At 42.9% G+C, this 25,000-nt stretch overlaps 1 protein-coding gene across 1 annotated transcript in view; it reads right to left on the bottom strand.

Annotated features, from left to right (window-relative positions):
- The window catches only part of VANGL2 (VANGL planar cell polarity protein 2), a 405,349-nt gene that overhangs the window by 176,508 nt on the left and 203,841 nt on the right, over nucleotides 1-25,000 (bottom strand). Inside the window, exon 4 of the mRNA XM_044058935.1 lies at nucleotides 3,915-4,522. Coding sequence (XP_043914870.1) covers nucleotides 3,915-4,522 — 608 coding nt within the window. The remainder of the gene's footprint in view (nucleotides 1-3,914; nucleotides 4,523-25,000) is intronic.

Consider the following 25,000-nt stretch of genomic DNA (forward strand, 5'->3'; position numbering starts at 1 on the left):
GTCAGCAGAGTGATTTGCTTGATAGCCTCTGCCCTCTGATTTTGTGGTAGGTTTGGCATGCCTTGTTTTCTTGGTAAGGTATGAAAATGAAACCTGTACCCTCGGTCTATAATGTCCAAAATCCATTTGTCCTTTGTCAGTCTGTGCCAGTTTTCTGCAAACAGAGATAATTTCCCGCCCAAGGGAGCTTCTAGTTGTTCCCTGGTAGGTGGTAGTAGAGGAAAGTCATTGAGATTGTGGTTGTGGGGCAGGTGAAACCCCTACGTCACTTCTTTGGTTTCCTGGCTGCCATTGTCGTCCCCTGTAAGGGCCTCTGTATTGGCCTCTTCCTCGGCCACGTCTGTTCTTACCCCTTTGAAACTTTTCTGGATTAGGAAAGGACCAGTTTTTTGAAGGCCAATTCCTACTGAATCTGGGGGGTTGAACCTGGAGGAAATCTTTCACTGTCTGAACTGATTTTGCTTTTTCTTTGATGGTCTTTAACACATCCTTAGCATTTGCACCAAAAAGCTTGTTCTTTTCCAAAGGTGCATCCAGAAGTTTTGCTTTACATGATCTGGTAGAGGTTGATCTTTCAACCAAGCATGTCTACGAATGACTGCCCCTGTCATAGCTGCCCTACATGAAGCTTCCAGTGCATCATATCCACACTGCAGGAAGTGATTGCTTACTTGCTGAGTGTTATGTACAGCTTCCTGCAAAGTCTTCCTGTCTAAAGGATCAGGAGTAGCTAATGTTTTTGTAAATCTTCTAACAGATAATCCTGATATTGTAACATATGAAAAAGGCAATTTAAAGCTCTCATAGATAAGGTAGTGGATGTGTAAACTTTTTGCCCCATCTCTCTAATGACCTAGCTTCCCTGTTGGAGGGCAAAGGATTTTTGAGGTGGAGGCTGAAACTCCTTTAGGCCCCTGTGAAATAGTTTCCAAATCAGCAGTATGGGCCCTGAATAAATGGGAATGAGTTTCTGGGACCCTGTAATACCTGTCTGGCTTGGCTGGAGCAGGAGGAAGAGAATCAGGGGTAGCACTAGAGTCAGAATACAAATCATCCAGAACATCAAGTACAGGAGGAATAGCTAAGGGCCTGTGCTGAGGCTTCTTAAGGAAAGTCCTAAGGCGTTTCCTAGAATCAGAATATTCCTGACCTTGCCACTTGAAATGTTCCCTCATGGTGTGCAGAACTTCCCCAAAAGAAATATCCTCAGGAGGGAAGGCCGAGGGATGGAATCTTCTGCATCAGAGTCCTCATAGGTCTGAAAGAGCTCTTCCTGGCTATCAGACTGGACAGAGCCCTCAGAATCTTCATCTGAAGGAGTAGGGTCAGAGGGTTCAACCCGGGGCCTTTTATCAGGAGGGGGCTGGGATCCTCTCTCAGGATGGGCCTGTGAACCTCTAATCATGGAAATTAAATCAGCAGCCATGGACATAATTTGTGTCTCTGGAGTCGGCTGAGGTAAGGATTTAGAAGTAATATGCTTTGTTTTGCTGGCTGCCTTAGCCCTAGTGTAGGCCTTAATAGACATGGCCATAGGGGGCCTGGCAGCTCCACGTGCAGGAGTGACCGTGTCTACAGCAATGGTCTCGGGCATTTCCTCGGTTTCGGTATCCGGAGGAAAATCTATAACTGGCGTCGGAGTAATGTCTGGAATCGGAGTCGTCGGTAATGCGGTGTCTTCAGTTCGGAGCGGTGGAGAGACCGTCTCAGAGGGAACCGGAGCACTCGCGCTAGGTTTTGGTGTGGAGTCGGTAGTAGAAGCGGGCCGAGGATGTCGGTCCCGGTCTTTTCGCTTTTTGGGGGTTTGCAATGTCGGGAGATCCGACGGCATGGTGTAAGCAAAATTATCGCCGAAAAAAATCTTCAGCGAACTCCGCCCGGCGCCTGAGAGTGCGCTTGTTGAAGCGAGCACAAGCTACACAGGCCGAGACGTCTTGGTCTGGGCCCAGGCAAGGGAGACAGTAAGAGTGGAAATCCTTATGAGGTATTTGTTTACCACAAGAAAGACAATTGTTAACTTTTTCAGTAATTTCTGACATCGGCTGAGGCAAGAAAAGGTCCCCAACGGGGTACTTAGCTTTTTTGATGACTTCGGTATCGTAGAATACAGGAGCTGACCGACAGGCACTTGCGAACTGCTTCTGCTTCGGGCACCGCGCGGCAAGAAAGACTGAAGAAAATGGCGTCGGCTGATGCTTATGTACTCCAGCCGCTCTGACGTCGGAGAGAAATGCGACATCAGCCGACGTCGGACCCAGACTTTGGAATCCGGCCGACCGAGGGCTGCCTGAGGCAGGACAACCCACATGTTATGACTGCAGTTGCATTCTTGAAGGACATCACAAACATTTATAGAGAATCATCATAACAAGCTGATGTGCCCCTGAAAAAGATATGCAACAAACTTTTCCTTAACATACTCGGGTACAGAAAATATACCATATCTGGACTCGACAATTAGAACTTTTTTTTCTTACTTATTTTAAAGAATTTAGTATGTGATATTGGAACAAAACACTCAGGATGAGAAGCAAATTCCTTTGTAGTATTTATTTTCGCAGGCATGTATTATGCCAGTCAGACAGATGACAAAAGCACGGGTGTCCTGTTTTGAATTGAAGGTAACATATAATTAGAGGTGGGGTCATTTTTGAGGTCATTAAGGCTCGTATGTTAATAACTCTTTGGCAAACTACACATTTTGTTGCACCACACCACATCTTCAAACGAGTAGCGGTAGCCACCAATCCACAGCACAAAGTAACCTTCTTATTACTGAAGAGCGTCAGTGGTCTGTGAAAACCTGTGGTCAATAATAAAAATGTGAACACTCTCTGTGCCACAATGTGAATGTTTATATTACCAAACACGACGTCTCAACTAAATAATGAAAATATACAGCGGGATGCGATCTACAGGATGCTGTAGGTCTTGGTAATGGGGATGCGATCTACAGGATGCTGTAGGTGTTGGTAACGGGGATGCGATCTACAGGATGCTGTAGGTGTTGGTAATGGGATGCGATCTACAGGATGCTGTAGCTGTTGGTAACGGGGATGCGATCTACAGGATGCTGTAGGTGTTGGTAACGGGGATGCGATCTACAGGATGCTGTAGCTGTTGGTAACGGGGATGCGATCTACAGGATGCTGTAGCTGTTGGTAATGGGGATGCGATCTACAGGATGCTGTAGGTGTTGGTAACGGGGATGCGATCTACAGGATGCTAACGGCAGCACACCTGAAGCAAAATCTTCTGCTTCTGCTCACACCGCTCAACTGTAGAGTTTTACAGAATGTCCACATTTTTAGCCTGTTCCTCATAAAATTTGTGGTTTTCTGGCAAATCACTGGGATGATCTAAGGAATGAAATCACAACATAATGACATACATTTGAGTTTCAGACTTCAAATCCTTCAGAAAATGTATGTTAAAACAAACCTGTTATTCTGGCAACTGTCTACATTTATACGAACAATATTTAAAATATGTCCCTATTTTGGGGCCTTTGCCCCCCCACACACACACATTTTGTCAGGCTTTGTCCAGATTTCTTGTGCTAAGAGGTTGAGAGGTATGCTTATGCTATAAATTATTTATGCAAGTAAAACTGTAAAATGCATCAGCCCTTAACAAAATACATTATATCTTTCCTCTGATTGTGACGCCTACTCCAGAAAAAATATATATATAATTAAAAGGTTTGGTTAATACCATGTCTCTCAGCTCTCTCATAAGGAGCTTTGGCTATTCACTCTGACTGCAGTCAAATTCACATTTTTGGAGTAGGTTACAAAGTTAAGACATGCATATCGTTCCATTCAAGTAAGGGATATTACACTGAAACAGAATCTTGCTGAAAAGAAGGGAAAGCAGGAAAGAATTCTCATGCAAACGTAACACCTTTAGCTTACCTTAGGTGTCCTATACTGTAGTAATGACTGGCCCCATCTGTGGAACGCACGACTTTCACTGTGAACTGCGGCTGAATCTGACGCAGCTCCAAAAGCACAACCGCCAAGTAATGAATGAAAAGCAGGGCGTCAACCAGTGAAACTGCATACTGAACTATGCCCTGGTAGTTCTTGTCTCGAGGGTCCAGGATTCGTACACCATAGAACAACCAGTACGAAACAACAAAGAGAAATATAAGTACCAAGAGCAGGGCTCTGAAAACAAAAATTCGAGGTAGGAAGGCTTTGGGCTTGCGGAAGAAGAGTGCCCAGCTACCAATAAAGAGGATGAGGAGTTTAAAGGCCATAGAGATATAAAGGCCCTCGCAGACTGTTCCACAAGGTTCAAGTTCATCCCGCCAAAGCAGTTGGGGTAGAAGCATAAAGGCCACAGGTGTGAGGAAAGCAAAGAGTGCCAGCACCCCTGCCACAACAAGCACCAGGTATCGACTGCAGTCCAGGCTGACACTTTCCTCCATGTCCTTGGTGATCCGAGTGATGTCATCATGGGAAATGCTGTGCTCAGATGTCCCTGTGACAACGGTTGTGGTCTCACCCCAGTTATCATCCTAAGGAAAACAAACAGTGACATTAAAATTTACGGCAAAAGCAATATATATATATATATATATATATATATATACATATACATATACACACACATGTGTATATATTTATATATAAAACACAAACTCACAGTACTAACAAATTGTTTGAAGCTTTCTAGTACACAAAAGGCAAGCCAAGCTAAGCAGTGCCATAAAGGTTTTACATGAACAGGGTTTTCGCCATACAAGAAGGGAAGGGAATTGGGGTCTTGGTCTTCCCTAGACACAATCCATCACGTTTTAAACAGTGTAATGCAAATGGCACTTACTGACTGACGATGTGTCTATTTCTACATTCTGATCACTAGAAGGAGCTTTTCTGTACCTAATAGCTGCTACCGAAACCTGGTTAAAACCCTATATATAAGACTCTGAATTCCTCTCCCCAAGCTATGCTTGTTTAAGATCAAACAGACCCCAGAAAAAAGGTGGAGGTGTTGCACTGCTTTATCCAAATATCATTAGTATAGTCCCCTACCTTAACTCTATTCTGCAATTTTCAACAGCTGAAATTATAATATAATTCCTAAGCATGAATAACTGCAAGAATTACAGCCCTATGCATCCTCCCATGCAATAACATTTCTGTATTAGATGTCCTTGCCTGGAAATCAAACAATATAAAAAAATGAACCTATTATCTTGAGTGAGACAAATATTTACTGGTTAGATTTCTCCTACCACCATCCCTCATCTCACATTAACTTGTATAACTTTACCCCTGCTAATTATCAATATAACTAGACCCAACAGAAACAATGACAGTGGTTCCGCTTTGGACTGGTTTTTGGTCTCCGACCCAAATAAAATCTCTTCTGCAGGCATGCTACCCCATAGTATCAGTGACCACCTGCCTGCCTATATACTACATAAAACCACTTCAGCACTAAGTAAACACCAGTATAAACAAACAAGAAATGTAGCCCATTTTAACTCAAACGCCCTTAACGGAACTTTGTAAAACATCAATTTGGATGCACTAACAGTCCTTCCCCTTGATGAGGCTGTTGAGTTAATCAACTAAACATTTCTCAAGGCCCTAAACAATCTAGTACCACTCCAACACAAAAAAAAAGAGTAAAAGCTAACCATGCCATTTGTCTCACTAGACCCAGTAAGCAACTCATGACTGCTAGGGGCAAATCATGGAAACTATGACAAAACATAAAGATCCTTCTGATCTTTTACAGTGCAAGCAACTCTGTAATCAACTAAAATGTCTAGTCATAAAAGACAAAATAACATTACCTATGTCTGCAAAATTACCATAAAGAAACCCCCCCAAAAAAATTCTGGAACTCTATTACTTCCATGCTAAACCCAGGCTCAAAGAATAACCCTTGTCTAAATCTAGATAAAACATCCGCTGTAATAGCCACTCTCTTCAACTCATTTCATCAACACCATATCTAATCTCACTGCTACCTTTCCTCAAACTAACTTAAATACTAATTCTGTACCTCCAAATCAATCTACACAAAACACCACTGCTCCCCTTCTACCTAGCTTTTCTCTTTCCCCTATACCTATCGCTACTATAAGAAAAGTAACCCTGAAGCTCAAACCTGGCACCAATACCCCTGACAGCCTACCCCAAAATACCTTCAAATGTCAGCTAACACCACTGCCTACCCGATCAGCATACTCCTTAACAGATCTATACAAGAGTCCTATGCACCCATCACTGGAAAAAAAGCATATATTCTCCCACTTCACATAGGTGGCAACAGCACAGATGTTTCCAACGTTTGACTTGTTGCTATCCTTTCACCTATTTCTAAGATCTTGGAAAAATGCTTTCACATTCAACTTCTTAGCCATCTGCTTCATAATCAAATGCTTTCCCCTACTCAGCAAGGCCAGGCCACAGTACTACAACAGCTCTTGTATCCTTCATGGATACAGTTAACCAATGTTTTCTCACTCTTTCTAGACCTTTCTAAGGCCTTTGATACTGTCTCCCACCCTCTACTCCTTACAAAACTCTCCAATCTAGACATCTCACCCCAATCCTAAACTGGTTCGTAAACTATCTCACAGTCACAAACAGGGAACAATCAACCAAATGGCAGCACTCTTTCTCTCTATTCCTCAACACAGCAACAGGTGTTCCCCAAAGTCTCCATACTACAGCCCCTTCTTTTCAGTATCTTTATCAATAACTTTCACACCACTCTTAGTCAAGGTACTGCAATCCAATGTGCAGATGACTATTACCTGCACTGCCAGTTCCACATCTGACATCTGAACTCCAGCAAATTACCCAAAGCACCCATACATCTACCGAAAGTTGGGTAACCAACAACCATTGCTATTTCTAGGTGTTGCCACAGATGAAAACCTAACATCTGACCTGCACATACACGGTAGTATAAAAATAAAATATAAAAAATTGGGTATTCCTCTATAGACACAAACACTTCCTTACCCACTACACAAAACAAACCTTTGCCTTAACCTTTCTACTACCCTCTCTCTTATATGCTGCCCGTCTCCTTATCAATATCCCAACCTCTGAAATCCAAGCTTGTGATGTGCTACAATAAAATTGTCAAGTTCGCAACCAATGCAAAATACTCATCCCACCAATGTTCCTGTTTACACTTACCGAACTGTCTCAGACTCCCACATTATCTTACATGCTTACAATTAACGATCTTCAAACCATCAGATGGCCCTGCATTACTTCTTTAGTTGCTCATTACATCCCAAATACGTGTCCCAGACCTGAGAACCAACTGCTCCTGAAGGCAGAACAAACAGCTTACTCATTACATCCCAAATATGTCTCCCAGACCTGAGAACCAACTGCTCCTGAAGGAAGAAAAAACAAACCTTTCAGCTGGCCAGATGCTCTGGTCCTTTACTATTGCCAAACAATGGAACAACCTCCTATCACCAATTAGGACTACATGTAATGCATTTTTATTCAAAAAGTCCTTCAGGCAACACGTCTCCTCTCTGCGGCAGTGCACATGTGCTAATACTGCCCCTCTCAAAACCTGACTCCCCAGTTAACTACTTTTTTCACCTTTAATTACTCCTCTGTCAATTAAAATTCTTCTACCTACTAGTATGATTAATCATAAAACTATCTTCCAAAGTCCTCTATATTGAAACATCTACTTGCATATTATGTGTTATGCATGCACACCTATGTTTAAGTTCATGACGTCATAAGAGTTAAGATTCAAACTATGTTATTAGAAGTTAAGGTACTGACATGTTATCTTAGTTGTATTTAACTGTGACATCTGACCTGTGAACACTACTACATCTGTTATATTGTACTTTAATTATGTACTGTTCAATGTTTACTTTCACCTTTGTTCATTCAGCTGCTACTGTCATCTTATGTACTCAACTGTCTGTGACTCTTCAATTCTATGTCATTGTTGATGTGGAGCTTTTCTTCCCAGGCCTCCACTGAAAATGGGCTCATTTCGGCCCAGTGGACTTTCCCAGTAAACAAGTGCAAATAAATAAATAAATTAAATAAATAAATAGACGTAGCGGGCTAAGACAAGACAACCAAAAGCTGCTGAAGTTGATTAATTTGTAATGCATTACTTTTTGTTTCTGTCCTTTCAGATGTTTTTCTTTAATGTTTTCTTTTTTTTTTCCTTTCAATATAAAGTCCTTGTACAAAAAAAGAACTACAGTAGTAATAGCTTATGCTGTACATATTTCTGGTCACTCTCAGTTTTGAACAGAGTATGCGATTCAACTAAGAGCACTTTTTGGAATACTTTGTTGAAAAACTTATGATTCACCCACAGGGTGGCTGCTGTTCAGTCAGGGAATACTTCCTGGAGGGCTGGTCACAGACATCACATTCACTAAGTGCCACAATGTTGGGTTCATAACATCACATCTTGTTTTTGAATATAATAAGAAGAGGAGGACCACTGCATGGGATAAGAAGGGCAAGAGTGCCTTACCTCAGATGTCACCCACTTCTGATTTACTTTAAGGGAGTGAAGGATCAGCTTGTCCCACCAGCAAAAATGCTTAATTTTTTTCTAATTCTACGATTCGGTTTTGTGAAGTTTATTTTCAGATTATTTGGTGCGTGATGCTTCATTACATCCTCCTTCCCTAGGCAGTTGGCCATTCTGGATGCCAACATGTCTTCTACACCCCTTATTAAAACCTCAAAAATTATGCTATCAGGGGAAGTGCCCCAACTAACACTAGTATGGACGCTGCTGATCTGGAAAGAAGGACACCAAGGAGCCTGGAACTTCACTCCAACCTTAGGCAACATCAAGTCAGTTCAGCTTGTACTTTGGGTCTAAACAGTAAGATTCTATCAGATGGAGCTTTCATAAAATGAACCAGCGTACTTTCAGCAAAATCAGCAAGATGGAGCCAGTCATAGTGATGAACCATGAGTAATGTGCCTGTGGTCCTGTCACCAAAATGGAACCAGATATAGTGATAAACCACAAGTAAGGTTCCTGCGGTCCTGCCAGCAAGATAGAGCCAATCATAGTGGTGAACCACAAGTAATGTTCCTGTGGTCCTGTCAACAGGATGGAGCCAGTCACAGTGATGAACCACGAGTAATGTGCCTATGGTCCTGTCAGCAGACTGAAGCCAGTCATAGTGATGAAATATGAGTAATGTACCTGTGGTCCTGTCAGCAAAATTGAACCAGATATAGTGATAAACCACAAGTAAGGTTCCTGCGGTCCTGTCAGCAAGATAGAGCCAATCATAGTGATGAACCACAAGTAATGTTAATGCGGTCCTGTCACTAAGATAGAGCCAATCATAGTGATGAACCACAAGTAATGTTTCCTGTGGTCCTGTCAACAAGATGGAGCCAGTCACAGTGACGAACTACAAGTAAAGTGCCTGCTGTCCTGTCAGCAAAATGGAACCAGTCAATGATGAACCATGAGTAATGTGCCTGCGGTCCTGTCAGAGAGATGAATCCAGTCATAGTGATGGATCATGAGTAATCTGCCTACAGTCCTATCAGCGAAATGGAGCTAGTCATGGTGATGAACCACAAGTAATATGCCTGCGGTCTTAGAAAATTGGAACCACTTATAGTGATGAATCACAAGTAATGTGCCTGCCATCCTGTAAGCAAGATGAAGCCAGTCATAGGGATGAACCATGAGTAATTTGCCTATAGCTCTCATTAAATTACACTTGATAATGCAAGTAAAGTATATGGTTTGATAAAACAGTGATCTAAAGGTTCAAAGCTGGAACAGTTATTTTTTATTTTTTTTAAGTCATAGACAGGCAACCCTTCCAAAACATCAGCTGTCTTAATCTGTTATGTCCCTCTGGAACCTCATCGTATGAGCTACGTAGTTTAATGCCCTCAAGGCAACGGTGAAGAATGAAAATATATGCTTCTCAAACCTGTCCATTGCATGCAACTCTTTGATAGGATAGATAGCTCTGGCCTGCAGCTCTAGGAGCCTTTTTAAGAGCTGCTACAGTGAAGACAGTGTGCATCAACTGGTTTGGAAATCAACTTTGGCAGCCCTTGTACAGCCAGAGGATTTTATCTGCTCTCTGTGGGAGGGAAGCTGCCAAGTCAGGGTTGTAACAAGCATGATTAGTGACCAGCTTTACAATCTCACCAGCTGAGGGGAACTACCCAAGCAGATGACCTGGGAGACCAAAGGCCTCTGCAATGATACACTCAGACACAGACCTTTGCTTGGATGAGTCCCAAAACCACTATGAATTTGGGTTCATCAGGCAGAATAGTGGTGAATAAGCCTCCTGGTTATTTATGTCAAGAGAAAGAGACTTCGGGTGAATCCAAGTGCTATGTCCCCTGGGTCTCAGTGGGAGAGTATCCAAGGAGAGGGGAGACGGAGATCCAGACACCATGACAATATCTTGCTAGGATTCCCCTCCCAATAACTCTGTCCTGGCCAGCGTGGGGGGTGGTGGATTGCAAGTCAAGTAGCAATGAAGGTCCTGGGACCAACCCCTAAATTACTGAGGAAAGGATCAAACCAGGGAAGCCTGGAACATGTCCACTGGTGCTTGCAGCAACTCCAAACTTGAGGTCGAAGCCAGGGGGTGATGGGGATTGCTGCAAGAGCAGCAGAAAAGGAAGCCTCCAGGACCAATGCCTGAATTTTCAAGGGGGGAGGTTCATGCAAGGAAGCCTGCAGCATGGTTGTTGGTACCAGCAACAGCTCCAAACCTTAGGTCGAAGACATTGACCATGAGGGATCAATGCCAAACACCAATGCGCTTGATGCACAAGTCAAAAGGTTCAGCCTCATTCTCAAGACTGAGGGGTTGATGTTGATGTCACGGCAGTCATTGGCACCCCAGTAGAGGTAGGTGGGTCCAATGTCGAACACTGAAATGCTATCTCCAGAAGAAGGGATACTTAGCCTACAAAGAAACAGCTTCTGGTAGAGATGGTCTGAGAGTATCAAGGTTTGAAGCAATGACGCTGATGGCAAGGTCAACTTAGAGACTACCAAGCCCAAGAAAGGGCACAGGCTCCAACTGAACCATCAAGATTAGTAAAGATGGAGTTGGCAGATGGTCTCAATGGAACTGGGTCTTATAAGTTCTCTAGTTTGAAAGGGTCATGACTGAGACCTGAAAAGGCATGCAGAGAAGGTGCATTTGAGACCCCAGTGTTAGTGGGGAGATGCAGTCAGTCACATCTGCTGAACACTGAAAAAGTCTTGTCACATTCCCCCATAGTCCAAGCTGGATGGATATAGACTTGCAGCAACTGATAGATGCTGAAGACGGGGGAGTACAGAACTTGGGCTTGACAGACAGGATGCACTTTCAGCTCAGAAAGAGGGCTCTTTTCAAGGGGCAACCCCTTTAGTGTGCTTTGTGCTGGGCAGTGCAGACTCAACAAATGTCATGTCCAGAGAAGACACTTAAAGGCCATCAACATATTTAGGCTTTGCTAACACTGGACCCAGAATCTCTAAAAACCTCAAAAGTCCGCTTGCCTAGCCCTTTGGAAGCTGAAAGGAAAGCCTAGGAGAGGGCATAACAGCAGGGAAAGGCTAGAGATTAGCTAACTCTTAAGAGGTCCTCCTTTCTTTAACTGTGGAAGGTTTAAAACATACCACAAATTGCACAATATTCTGGGAAATTCTCTTCTGCTAAACATTTGACACATGTTAAGGGGTACAATCTCTGCTCCACACTTACATTTTTTTAAAGGATTGCAAATCCTGCTTCTCCAAAACCAACAGTAATTACTGTTAACTACAAATACAGCAACAAGACGGAGGTAAACTACAGTAAGGAAAATCTATCTGCTACTATAACAGCAAAAATGTAAATGCTTTAAGAATACTGGGAGGAATAAAGGAATGCACAGACATGGATGCAGCCAAGAATAAAATGACTCACGATGCAAGAAAGAAAATTCACCTTCACTTTCCAAAGACAGCAACACTAGACTGCTAGCCTGGAACTGTTAATCAGTGCGACTAAAATGTGGCTAAAGGGGTCTGAAGTGTGGTCCTTAGGTGTTTAAAACTAAGGTAAAGGGATGGGACTGAGGCAGCCATGCCAGCCTGAGTAAGTCCTTCTGCTTTTACATCTTGTGGTCAAAGTTGAAACTTCCCAACACATGATTTTAGCATGGGACAGCAACCAATCTGGCAACCCCAAAATGTCCGAAAATATATACACTAGGTCCACATTTGCACAACAATGGGTAAAAAAGAAATTTCCCAAAACAGCATACAATGGCCTCACACACACAGTGATCCTCATGTGCTTACAAATCAATAAGAATAGCTACAAACAAAAACAAATTGAACCAGGTAGGACTGGGCAGTTATAACTCAGTCAACTGGTATAGGAGGATACTATGACAATAAAGATGGTGGCAGAATGGGAACACACAAACGGTTACACAAGTAGGAGAGTCAGAGTTGTTTTCATATTCAAATTCTGTATTATTTATGTCCTACTGATGTACAGAAGCTGCAGCGATATAAAGTGTATATTTACAGACAACATAAAATTAAAACAAAAGCTACTTAAAATAGGCAAGAGGGGATTCCACCTTGTGGGATACAAAAGCCATTTCCCCAGGTACTGGAGGTTACTAAGGAAATTGAGTATCCATTTGAAGAGAACATGTCTAATACCAAGGAAGTCCATAATTCTTAATACTTTTACAAAACAAGAAAAGCTGCTTGCTTCTCAGTATACAAGTAAGAAGGTATCGACACAGCATTAAGGAAAGAAAAAAACACAAAGCTATGAATGCACTGAAAAGAAAATATAACTAGCAGCAGACAGTAACAATGATAAGCCTAAGAAAGACAAAACCAGAGCTGGTCTCAATGTCTTGGTTCAAGTCCATGAAACTGTAAGACTGTTTTGGATCAAGTCCACGAATCCTGGGATACAGCTTAATCTTGCATTTCTTCCTGAAATGAGGGAATAAACATGACTCAGAAAAAAAAGTTTCAGACGAGCCAACAAATCAAACAGTTTGATGGAAATTGGAAACCAACATCATGCAGAAAAGTAGTTCCCTGGGCAACATGACCTATTGGAAAACTTCCAAGAGCTGTAAATTGCAGAATGCACAAAAGATTTCCACTAGGAGTAATACTTAGAAGAATATGGTGCATAGTTGTGTTCATAATGCACTTGCAAACAAGCCAGCTGAACAACTTCTAGATTCCTGATGCATTACCTTCACATTAAAGTGCAAAGGAAAATGTGACAAAATCAATATCCTCTACAGATTAGGAACTACAGTTCAACACAGTTCAGCACACCATTAGAGGCTTCTCTAACATGATGATAAAGTTACCAGATATCATACGGGTAGCTAAAAGTAAGAATAACCATGCTACTATAGTAAGGTAATGTGCGTGTGTGTGTGTGCACCTGTATCTTTGTGTGCGTGTCTGTGTGTGTGCGCGCGCATCTGTGTGTGTTCACACACGCACGTGCGTGGGGTGCACTGGAAAAATAAACAGGCATTTCAATATGGGAGTCAGATTCTAAAAATGACAAATAATATGCTAGAAAAGGCCAATGATGTAAGAAAGTTAGAAATGCATCCAGACTATAAAAAGGAAGAAAACGCACAGTGTTCTGCTAAAACAGTAACTGAACTTGTAACCGGAATTTGGTGAAATTTTAGACCACCAGACGATCACTGTGAGAAGGTGCATAACATGCTTAGATGTCCACCACTGGTGATGAGTGAAGATACAGAGATGATAGTCTTCAATTGCAAAGATGGTGATCAGACATACAGCTCAGTAAAGGTGTGGTGTGACAACAGTGACGATCTTATGGCTGTGACAACAGTGACAATCTTATGGCTGTGACAACAGTGACAGGCTGTGACAACAGTGACAATCTTATGGCTATGCAAAAAATAAACAGAGAAGAGCATCTCTTCAGGATAAGACAGAAAAGTTCAGTTGTGTCTCACTTACCATAACTGTAGATGTTAGAGCAGATCAATGTTGTGATACTAATTCCTGCCATATAGAAGCCCATGACCTGTACGATTTCCAAAGTCTTTTCATCTTCCCTAGCCAATGGGCATCTTAAGACTGATGTCTGGACACCAGGGAATAAGAAGGATGTCTATTGGTGCCATCTTCAGGTCTTTCTAAGCAGTGAACAACAAACATTGTGATGCCCGAGGACAGCACAACCTCCCCAGACGTGTGAATTTCAGTGATGAAGAGGAAGATCACAGGAGGCAGAGAGGGGATGTGGAGATAAGATGACTATCTGCACAGAACTCATCTACCCTCTGCATTCAGCAAGGGGAAGAAAAATAGTCAGCAGATATAGGGGTTGGAGGGTGGGAGTATGTATTGCAAAACAGATCTACTTGAACATCTGCAATTATGCTAGGTAGGACACAACTGTACCATGTTCTATGAGGTCAGTGTTGCAGAAATGATTCTTGGGAGGACTCCCAAAGCCAAGAGTTGGGTGGAAGGTAATCTGTATGACCCTAAGATCAGGATGGCAGTAGTGAAACCTGTTCTAGCCCTGGAGACACTGCCTAGATTATAGTATTTTGTAAAAGTGTGCACCTCATTCCATGTGGCTGCCTCTAGGATAGCCTGGGTAGAAGGTCCTTTAAGGACTGCAGTAGTAGATGCTCATACCTAATGGAGTGGGCTTTAACATGCCCAGGTACAGTTTTCCCATGATGGGAGTAACAGAACTTAATTCAGTTGGCTAGCCATTGGAAATGGTTTGTTTGGAGACTTAATGCAGTTGGCTAGCCATTGGAAATGGTTTGTTTGGAGAAAGGCCTGCCCTGTTTACCCTCCATGAAAGCCACCAGGAACTGTTCTGCTGCTTATTTTTTTTCCTTTCTAGACAGTACCTGAAACTGCCTGTGCACATCCAGAGAACGAAGAACTTGTTCTGCCCTGTTATGTGGATTTGAGAAGACGACTGGCAGGTGAGTAGCCCGATTTACAGTAAGTTCTGATACCACCTTAGGCATAAAAGGCAAGTTTGTTCTAAGCGTTACCCCGCCTCTGTGAAAGACAATAAAAGGCACTTTACACATGCATTCTTGTAGCTCTGAGACCCTGCTTGCTGATGCGACAGCTAAAAGGAAAGTGATCCTCCAAGTGAGCATCTTTAGAGACGCAGTGGCAGTTGGTTCAAAACAGGGACAAGATGAGTTTCTCTAGCATACAATTTAGATGCCAGGCAGGAATAGGGTTCCTTCTAGGTAGCCTCAAATGGACTACCCTTTTAGGAAAAGTTTCATGTTGGGGTACGAAAAGATAGGCGGAGAGTGGTGCAGGTAAGCTGAGATGGCAGATGTGTGTACTTTAACACTAGAGTAGGAAAGACCCTTTCTAAATAGGTCTGTAAGGTAATTCAAGACTGAAATTATGTTTGCCTGAGAAGGGGTGCTGTTCTTTCTGTGAAACCAGCTGGAAAATCTCTTCCATTTTGCCACGTATAATTTTCTGGTATTGTGTTTCCTTGCCTCTTTTTAGAATGGAAATTACATCTTGGCATAACTCAAACTTCCAGGTTGTTAACCTGAGTGTGGCAAGGTGAGGATGGAATACAGATCCCTTAGCTTGACTGAGGAGATCAATTACCTATGGTAGGGTGTGGAATCTCCTCACACTGAGGGTCAAAAGAAGGAAAAAAAGTGTTGCCTCAGCCAGACAGGGGCCACTACTAGGATCATGCAAGTCTGTCCACCCTTAATTTTATAAGTACCCTGTGGATTAGAGGCAAGAGTGGAAATACATACAGGAATATGTTTGCCCATCTGAAAGAAAAAAAAAATATTTTCCAAGTCTCCAGCCATTGAGTTCTGGAGCAGAACCTTTGTAGTTGCCTGTTCTGGTGAAAGGCAAACATGTCTATTGAAAGGTTCCCACACTGTATTATTAGGTCCAGGATGACCTCTCTGTTCAGCATCCATTCATTGGGTTTTATAAGATCCTTGTTTAGAGAATATGCCAGGCTACTGTTCTGTCCCAAAATATAAGATGCTATGAAAGTCAGGCTTAGTTCTTGAGCCAGCATCCAAATCTTCCTTAGGATAGGGTACCCCTTTGCTTGTTTATACACTACATCACTGTGGTGTTATCTGTCTGAATCTGCAAGGTCCCTGGTCTTGAATTCTGCTGAAAAGCCTTTATGGACAGGTACACTAATAGTAGCTCCTTTTGGGTTATATGCAGTTTTCTCTGCTGTGGTGTCCAACTGCCCTGTACTTTCAAGAGACCAAAGTGAGCCCCCAAGCTATATTTGAAGGGTCTGTGGTGATGGTCTTGTCTACTACTGGTAAAGAGAAAATTCACTCCTGGGCTCTGCAGTACAGTGTTCTTCCACCATAGCAGATCCTTCTTCCGGCTTAGAAGCAGAAGCAATAGGGTATCCAGGAGTTGAGAATGCTGTTCCTAACCACAATTTAGGAGCCACTGAAGTTTCCTTACATGTAACTTTGCAAGTGCAATCATGTGACTGCAGGATGCTAAGTAATCCAGAGTCCTCAGAAATTCCCTTGCTGGGATGTGTTGCTTTGGTAAGAGGCTGATCAGGTAGTTTGTCAGAAAAAAACATCTTGTCCTGGGGAAGAAAGGGTTTCTGTTGGGCCATTGTCCTGGGGAAGAAAGGGTTTTTGTTGGGCCAAATCTATGAGGGCTCCTAGAAAAAGGATCTTTGTTTGAGGAAACGTTTGCGACTTTTGAAGATTAATGGTGAGACCAACCTTCTGAAAGCAATCTATGGTGATCTGCAAGACATCTAGGTTCTCTGTTGTGGATTTTCCCCTGAATGAGACAGTCTAAGTGGGGGTAGATATGAACAACCAGGGTTCTAAAACATGCTATCAGAAGAGCTAAGCATTTTTTGAAAAGTGTGGGAGCAGTAGATACCCATATGGTAAAGCACAGAACTGGAAATGAGAGCCTATTCCTATAAATCTTAGACATTTTCTGTGACTGTCTGCTATAGAGACATGGTGGTAAGTGTCTTTTAGGTCTAGAGTAACCATGAAGGCATCTTGGAAGATCATGGGAAGTAATATTTCTAAATAATTCAAATTTTGGGAGATTGAGAAACTTGTTTAGTTATGAAAGATCCAAGAAGGGCCTCCAGGCTCACTCTGTTCTTGGAACTAGAAAAATCCCTGAGTAGAAGCCTTTCCCTTCCTGACCTGGAGGAATGGGCTGAATGGGATCCTTGAGGAAGTAGCTACCCAAGGATAGGTGGAATAAGATTCTCCTCTTCTTTTGGTGGTTTTGGGATACCTAAACAAGGGTGAGATCTCTCAAAACTGGATGCAGTACCTCCGTTCTATGATGTTGAGGAACTATTGGTTCCTGTTGATATTTTTCCGTTAATTTAGGAAGAAAGAGAGTCTTTCACCCAGAGGTTTGGCAAGAAAGGTGGGTAGGGGTGTGGGCAGCTAGCACTGAACATAGTCACAACTGTTCTCTCTGTGTCGTGTGGGATCTTTGGAGCTCCCTCTTATGTGTTATTGCTCTGGATGCCATCTCTTGGATTTCCTGGTTCTCTAGCCACAGGGATGCCTCCCCTTATCTTGTCTGAGGGAAAAAGCAAAGGTTTTGAGGGGTAATAGCTACTGTACCTTTGTGTTGGAGATAAAATTCCTTAACAGTTCATTTGCTTTCTTTCTCAATAACCTTCTCAAAAACCTATTCAGCTGGAGGTCTGAAAAGGAATTCTTTGTGTGATGGAGCATTCGGTAATTCAGCCTTGACCTGAACTGACAGGTGTTGTGTCATGAGCTATGCATGTCTGTGGATAATAGAACCTGCGGTAGCTACTCTGCATAATCCATGCAAGGTGTCATAGATATACTTTAGGGAGTGTCTGGACACTTGTAAAGCTTCTTTTTGCTGTCTCTGGGAATTTCCTTTCGTAAGATTCTATCCTCATAAGAGTCTACCTCAGATAGAATTTTGTCCTGTAGTGATTCAAACTGCTTTAGCATGTGGAATTGTTAATTCAATGCTATTAACTGCAAGGCTGGCAGATGTATAAGCTTTTTTCCACAATCTGACCTATAGTCTACTTTCCCTGTCATTAGGTAAGGGATGTCTAGTTGATCCCTTTAGGTACACCTTTTGTGGATACATTAGACAATACAGAAAGGTCAGCTTTGGAATTTTTGTAAAGGCACTTGTGAGACTTGTGCATTCTGTAAAGCCTCTCCACTTTCCTAAGAGCAGGTGGTAAAGAATTAGGGTGTGAAACAATGTCCTCAAAGACATCGTCTAGTACTACGTGTGCAAGAGGGATAGCCAGTGGCCTGAGAGAAGGCAAACTTAGCAGTTCCTTATAATGATTCTGAGCTTGTCAGAACTGTTGGCTTTCCCAAATGAAAGCATCCTTCAATCTATGAAGGATATCCCCGAAAGGGAGGTTCTCTGGGGGAGGGCAGAAGAAATGATGTCATATGAGTCTGAATTTGGATAAGTTTGTCATGGAAGTTGCCCAGAACAGGACAACTCCTCCGCATCTTCTGAGCTTGAGGAGTCTGAATCTTCCTGATAGGCCACATTCCTGCTTCTTTTAGATGGGAGGGTTTCAGGAGCAGACATGTGGGAGGGCTCCCTGGATTTCATGAAGGAAATCTTGGGCTTCAGTATAAGTTGAAGTGCCTGAGGGCAGAGATGAAGAAAAGTAAATTATTTCCTTCGGTTTAGATGTCCACTAAGAAGGGATGACTTGATGTTGCATTCATCAGACCTCAATTTTGGTTAAGTTTTCGGTAGCAGAGGTAGACAAAATGTCTCTGTCATGACCTATAACCCGAACATCAGAAGCTGAGCTGAGTGACCTCAGACCTGACCTACATCTGTCATTTTAAGACTGGTAGTAGGCAATAAACCATAGTGACCTCTTGAGGGGTAGTGCCAGAAGGTTCCGGCCTAGGATTTACCAAACCAGGGGGCTGCAAAGGTGCCTCCCCTAGGTCAATGGTTCACTTAGGAAATGGAGCTTTATCAGAAAAAGATACCTTGATATTTTTGTCTTTCTGCTTCTTCAGAATGATGCTAGGTGGTATTTGCAAAGACTCTGTGGTAACTGTGGGTTGTGAAGCCACCAGAGAAACAGAGACTAAGGACTCCATATGGGCATCTAAATCAGACCTATGTCTGACAGTTTTTGTTTGGAATTTAGCACAGTCGGGACATCATAATGAGGCCCCAAGTAGACCAGACAAAATGAGTGAAAAATCTCATCAGATTTGCTTTCCAGACTTCAAGCAACTGCTGACCTTTTCAGACATAAAATTAATAGAAGAAAATCACCAGCGAGGTACTTATCTGACTCAAAGGAGACACTCTGGGAAAATGAACCAACCAATGGACTGCAAGTGTTTTCAACACACAATAGGTGCATAGAACTGCACAGCTAGAAATAACCAAAGATGGCCCCAGATGACCGCCTCACACCCTGATTTCCAGACAATCTTCGTACATCCATTGGCTAAAGATGATGCAAAGATTCTGGAAATTAGATCAGTCATGGGCTTCTGCATGGCAAGAAGAGCCAAGAATCAGTACCGCAACACTGCTGGAAGAACATCTTTGACAGTAAACTGCAAGCCACATGCAATAAATGAGGTACCAGTTCGCAGCCCTCCAACACTCACACACACAGACACACACACACACACACACACACATGCGCACAGAACATGTGGAGATGTGGTGTATAACTCATAAAACGTCTTGTACTGTAGGTTTGGGAATGAGTTCTATGATGACTGCCACAGCTGACAGAGTCCTCTAATCCCAACGTGCAAGATGTTTAATGTACCACACAAATCAGAAGCCTGTGTATTACATTTAGCAATTTTTTTTCTGTGACCATTGACATTAGTTTTCCCAGTTAACTTAACTGCTCAAATTTCTACTGAATAAGGCGTTAGCTATTTGAGTAAGTTTTTATGAATGGAGTACTTCATGGGTGGTTTTCTAATGTACCTTTTGAAGTAAAAGCAACTTTTTTTGTATCAATTTTCTGATGCTGCTTAGTAGTTTAGTGAGGTTATGTTAGGATTTATTCATTCTATCATTTAGTTATATTTTTAGTTAGTTCACATAGCTAGAATAGAATGATATGCAATTTTTTGTGATGGTCAAGTTGCGGTTAGTGTTTTATTCAAAATATTTCTAACTGCTTTCATTCTTATTAGAGCAAACTTGATTTCTAAGTGGTTGTTTTAAGTGGACAGTACTACCTTCCAGGATAGGGTGTGGGTATACTGATTTTGTATGTGCATTGTTTAAAGTTATTCTTTTTTTTGGTGGCTGGGAAATGCCCCTCTGTATGCCAGTTTTGTGTGTGTGTGTGTGTGTGTGTGTGTGTGTGTGTGTGTGTGTGTGTGTGTGTGTGTGTGTGTGTGTGTGTGTGTGTGTGTTCAGTTGAAGAAACAGGCAAAGTTAAATAAGTGCAGATTTAGAATAATATTTTCTGTAGGCTAGGGCATTTGGGGGAAGTCACAGTTTATGTTTCTAAGTATAGTGTGTAATTTAATTTTTTAACAAGCAGGGCAAATATAGTGGGTTTAGGGAAATTTTAGTAGCTTTAATGATGTGTCAACCTTAAGGCCGTTTATAAAACTGAAAAATACTTTACGGTTATCCTCAGCCTGGGAAGCTATTTTTGCCTAAAGGCTAGCTTTGGTGGACTTTTTCAGTCACCTGAGTTGTTTGTTGAGACAGACAAGACAGTTTTTTGTCTGATGGGCATAGCCCTTCCTAGTTTTGTACAATAAAAGGAAGAAAGAGAATTACTTATACTGGGAGTCCACCGAGGGGGGGCTTGTTTTTGGAGTTTGTTCTAAGTTTATTCCAGTTTCGCACTGCTGTTTCTATCCAGTTATTTACATTTGTCCACAGAGTTTCATTAAACATTTCCACATAGGCCACAGTTCTCGGAGTTTAGGGGCATGGAATTTAGCTATGACATCAGTTAATCGGAAGTATTAGCCTTCAAAAAGGTCTTAAATGTTCTGGGGTTTGTTGAGAGCTTAGGCTTTACATTTATTTAAATGGTGGACTGTTTTGTGATCTGATCTGAACAGTGAGGATATTACACTAGGGTTTGTGCAACATTCCCTCATATTTGTGCATACCAGATCCAGGATATTTGCACCCCAAGTAGGTGTGCTGACTAGCTGTTCCAGGCTGTTTGCATTGACAAAATCTAGGAATCTTTGAGCCTGCATGTTAGTGGTTCTGTATATATTCCAGTTTATGGTGGTATATGGTGTTGGGCTAAATGATGAGCGACTCCAGTACATTTAAGTATGTGACATCGTTACCCTGAGTCATAGATGGGGGACCTACAGCTAGCAATGATATGGTGCAGGACTTTACCTACGGTTAGCTGGAAGTGGAGAAGCTCAAATGTCACATTTTTTGACCACTCTCGATGTGCTTACTTTTTATGTAAACTGATACACTTTGACTTCTTGCCCCTTGTGTATTAACTGGTTTAAATATGTGGAAGGCATTACAGCCTTGTACTGCTGGAGTGCCACCTGCAGCTTTAAACCATGTCTCAGTACCTGCACATACACAAATATTCATAGGGTGAGGAGCACTCCCGTGGAGTGGAGCTTCTTCCTGAGACTCCTAGCACTGAGCAATTACACCTACAGTTTATTTTGAGTACAATTTCCTATGTTTGAATGTTTCCCAGACTGATAGTGCCTAAAAAGGTATTAAAGGGGGTGGATAATGTATTGGCCGATATCCAAACACCTATTGAAGACAAGTGCAGACCCAGATCGTAATCAAATCAGGCCTTAGGCAGGGTAATGGATCATAAAATTACAGGACAACTAGCAGCTGGTGAGGAGATTTAAGGCACTTGCTTTTCAATAAATAAGGTTCAGTGTCTGACTCTATGTGGGACATCACACACACACACACACACACACACACACACACACACACACACACACACACACACACACACACACACACACACACACCTCTGTCTCTCTACATAAGATTGCACTCGCTAAATGGCTCTGAACAGCTCTTTTTGCATAAGATACAAGACTGCACTCACTAAATGGCTCTGTGTCTCTGCATATCTCTCTGTGCAGCACTCAGCATCTGTTTGCTTCCTGTTACTGCAGATGAACTTGGCTGCTCTGATGTCCTTACATTGCCCGCTTTTTTTTCTTTACAAAGATGAGATCAGGACATCCTAATGCTGAGGTTTCTGGAGCTTGCTGTAGTTGCAGAAGTCTCCCAAGAAGTCCTAAAGCCCTGCTGTGTTTATGGAAGTCTAAAGGGCAGGGGCTTGTTTTATTTTACAGAAGATTTTTATTTTTAGAGAAAAGCCAGTCCCCCAGCCAATGCAGGCCCTAGGCAGCTCCCTAGATCACCTATTGCTGGATCTGGCTCTGTGCAGGACACCCCTGGCAAAGCAGCACAGTCTGTCAAAAATGTCCTCCTAAGCCAATAAATAATGAAGCCCCTCAGAATAACATCAGTAAATAACCAACTGTTAAAGTCAATCATCTTTTGATTATTTTGCATTATCATCTTTGCAGAAAGCAAAATGCTGTTCAGTGCTAGGCTCATACCTCCCTGGAACACAAAGTAAAATATCTATCATGTGTCTCTTCATATAATCCAAGGAGACACATGAGAAAATTAAACATCAAGGCATGATGTAAGCAGAGCTCTATCAGCATATATGAAAAATACAAAATATCTGATTTCTACTGGAATACAGTATTGCAGGCAGCAGGTACCCCAGGTCTCACAGGTCCTGTAAGTTGGGCATCTTAGTGTATTCACACTGCATGTACTGCACGCAGCCATTCATAAGAGCATGGCTACTCGTAATGTGCTCTGTTCAAGTAATGGAGCTAACTGAGGGCAGTCTCAAAATAGCAATTCTCCCAAAATATAACATTAAAAAATGTATATACTCCATCAGCCCTGATGAAACGGTGCCGTAAAAAAGATTGTAGAAAATAAGGGAACCACCACATGGTGTCTTATTTTTTCTGAAGGACACAAAATAAAGCAACTGAAACTGCTACTTACTTTTCTTTGCAATGCGAGTGCCATTGTTTCACTTAACCTAATGACCGACATCTGAATAGGTTCTATTTAAGGCACATCCAATTACCTGAATTCCACAGGGAACTTGGCAGTGGGATTCTGATTCCTCTTTGGAACTGGAATTCATTTACACACTGTCTCTCTCTCTCTCTCTCAACTGTGGTAAGAAACATTCCTCCATGACTTTTACACCTACAATGTCACAAAAATTACTACACAGAAGCTTTTAATATTTATTCCAAGATGTTTTATGAACTATTAGCAGGATCCTTAATGGATGTCATTTAGCTTTCTAAAAAAAGAAGTTATGTACTCACCATAACGTTCCGAGTAGTTAAAATTCATTTGTCATAAACCTGTGCTATGTCTGATCCGGATCAGATCCGAGAGAGCAGTTTCACTAGCATCTGATCCAAGCTCCAAGATCCTCCCTTTACCCATAACATCCCTCCAACTCCTTCCTTCCCTCAGATCGAGTTTGGACTCGGGGGGTGACTCAGTGAACTCCTTGATGAGGTCCCTCTGTAGTCTAGTTACGTGGGCCAAATAATTCAGCGCCCTTATAGAAAAGGTGGCTGAAGCATATGTCTGCTTTCCCGGATTATCCATCGTCCTGGACTCTTGGTTGGGGGGGTGGACCGTAGAACTTTCCTGGGCCAGTTTTTTCTTGGTGCCAGCTGCTACCACCATGGCGTCCACAGGGGACCCCTTGTTCCAACTCGGTCTGTCCACTGGAGGGCTCAAGATCTTATTGGGGCACCTGGTGACTGCCTCCATGGTGTCTGCCTCTTTCCATGCCCTGGTGGTAATGAGGTCCAACAAGGGATCCACGTGGGGGGGGGACACCCAGGAGGTAGACGAGCCCATGTTGAAGGCCTCCAGGAACACAGGCTCATCAGAGGAAGGTTTGGGGGGGGGACCAACCCCTTCTCTGGTGCAGGATTTTTATGTGATTAGAGAGTAAATTCCCCTTCCTCCAAGTCGGTATCCTCAATGAGGAACTCTGGAGAGGAGGCCAAGTGCCTCCTTTTTCATGTTCGCTAGTGAGGGATCTCTTCAGTGGGACTCTCCAGAGAGGGCTCAAAAACTACTTGTGGTTCCTTTGGGGAAACAGTCTGGGGCACCTCGAGCACGGACTGTCCCTGCATGGGCAAAATGGCAGAAGATGCACCCAGAGGTGAGGGAGTTGGGGCAGAATCCGATGAGATAGTCAGGGGCCTCAATCCCCTGGAAAGAACCCTCTCCGCCACATCAAATGCCGAGAGAGAATGAGCCTCCTGAGGAACAGGCAAGGAGATCAGAGCCGAGCCCAGTGGAGCCAAGATACCGAGGGGTAGGCCTTGACCTGACAGTGTCGGCGCCAATGGAGAAAGGCCCAACCCCTCGGATCCGATGCCCAGGCTTTGGCTTCGGGAGCTGCTTGGGTCCGAACCAGTTTGATCCGATGTGCTCAAGGTAATGGCCAATGTCAACATACCTGGTGCCATCGGCACTGGCCCCCTGACTCCGGGACCTCTCAAATCCAAGAACTTTGATACCAGGGGTCAGATCGGAGAAGGAGACATTGGGGTAAAAAGGGAAGCAATCCCCCCTCCAGAGGAAGATGGAGCTGGCAAGACCCCCATCTGAATCTCGGTGCGAATAAACCTTTGCATCATTTTGTCTATGTCTGCTTCAGGTAAACTTCGGGTGGACCATGTCGAGGCCACCGACATCATCCGGGAGGGTCAGTGTACAGAGGACCTGGAAAGATGTCTAAGCTCCTCCAGCTCTGGTGAGAATCTTGGGGATCAGAGCTGAGGAGAAGCTGGCCTGAAAAAAACTGTTTGTTTGGGGGGAGGACCCACCGGATCCGAATGGTCTGGAG

Source organism: Protopterus annectens, chromosome 17.part0 (genome assembly GCF_019279795.1).
Source record: "Protopterus annectens isolate FY-2018-M chromosome 17.part0, PAN1.0, whole genome shotgun sequence".
Lineage (NCBI taxonomy): Eukaryota > Metazoa > Chordata > Ceratodontiformes > Protopteridae > Protopterus > Protopterus annectens.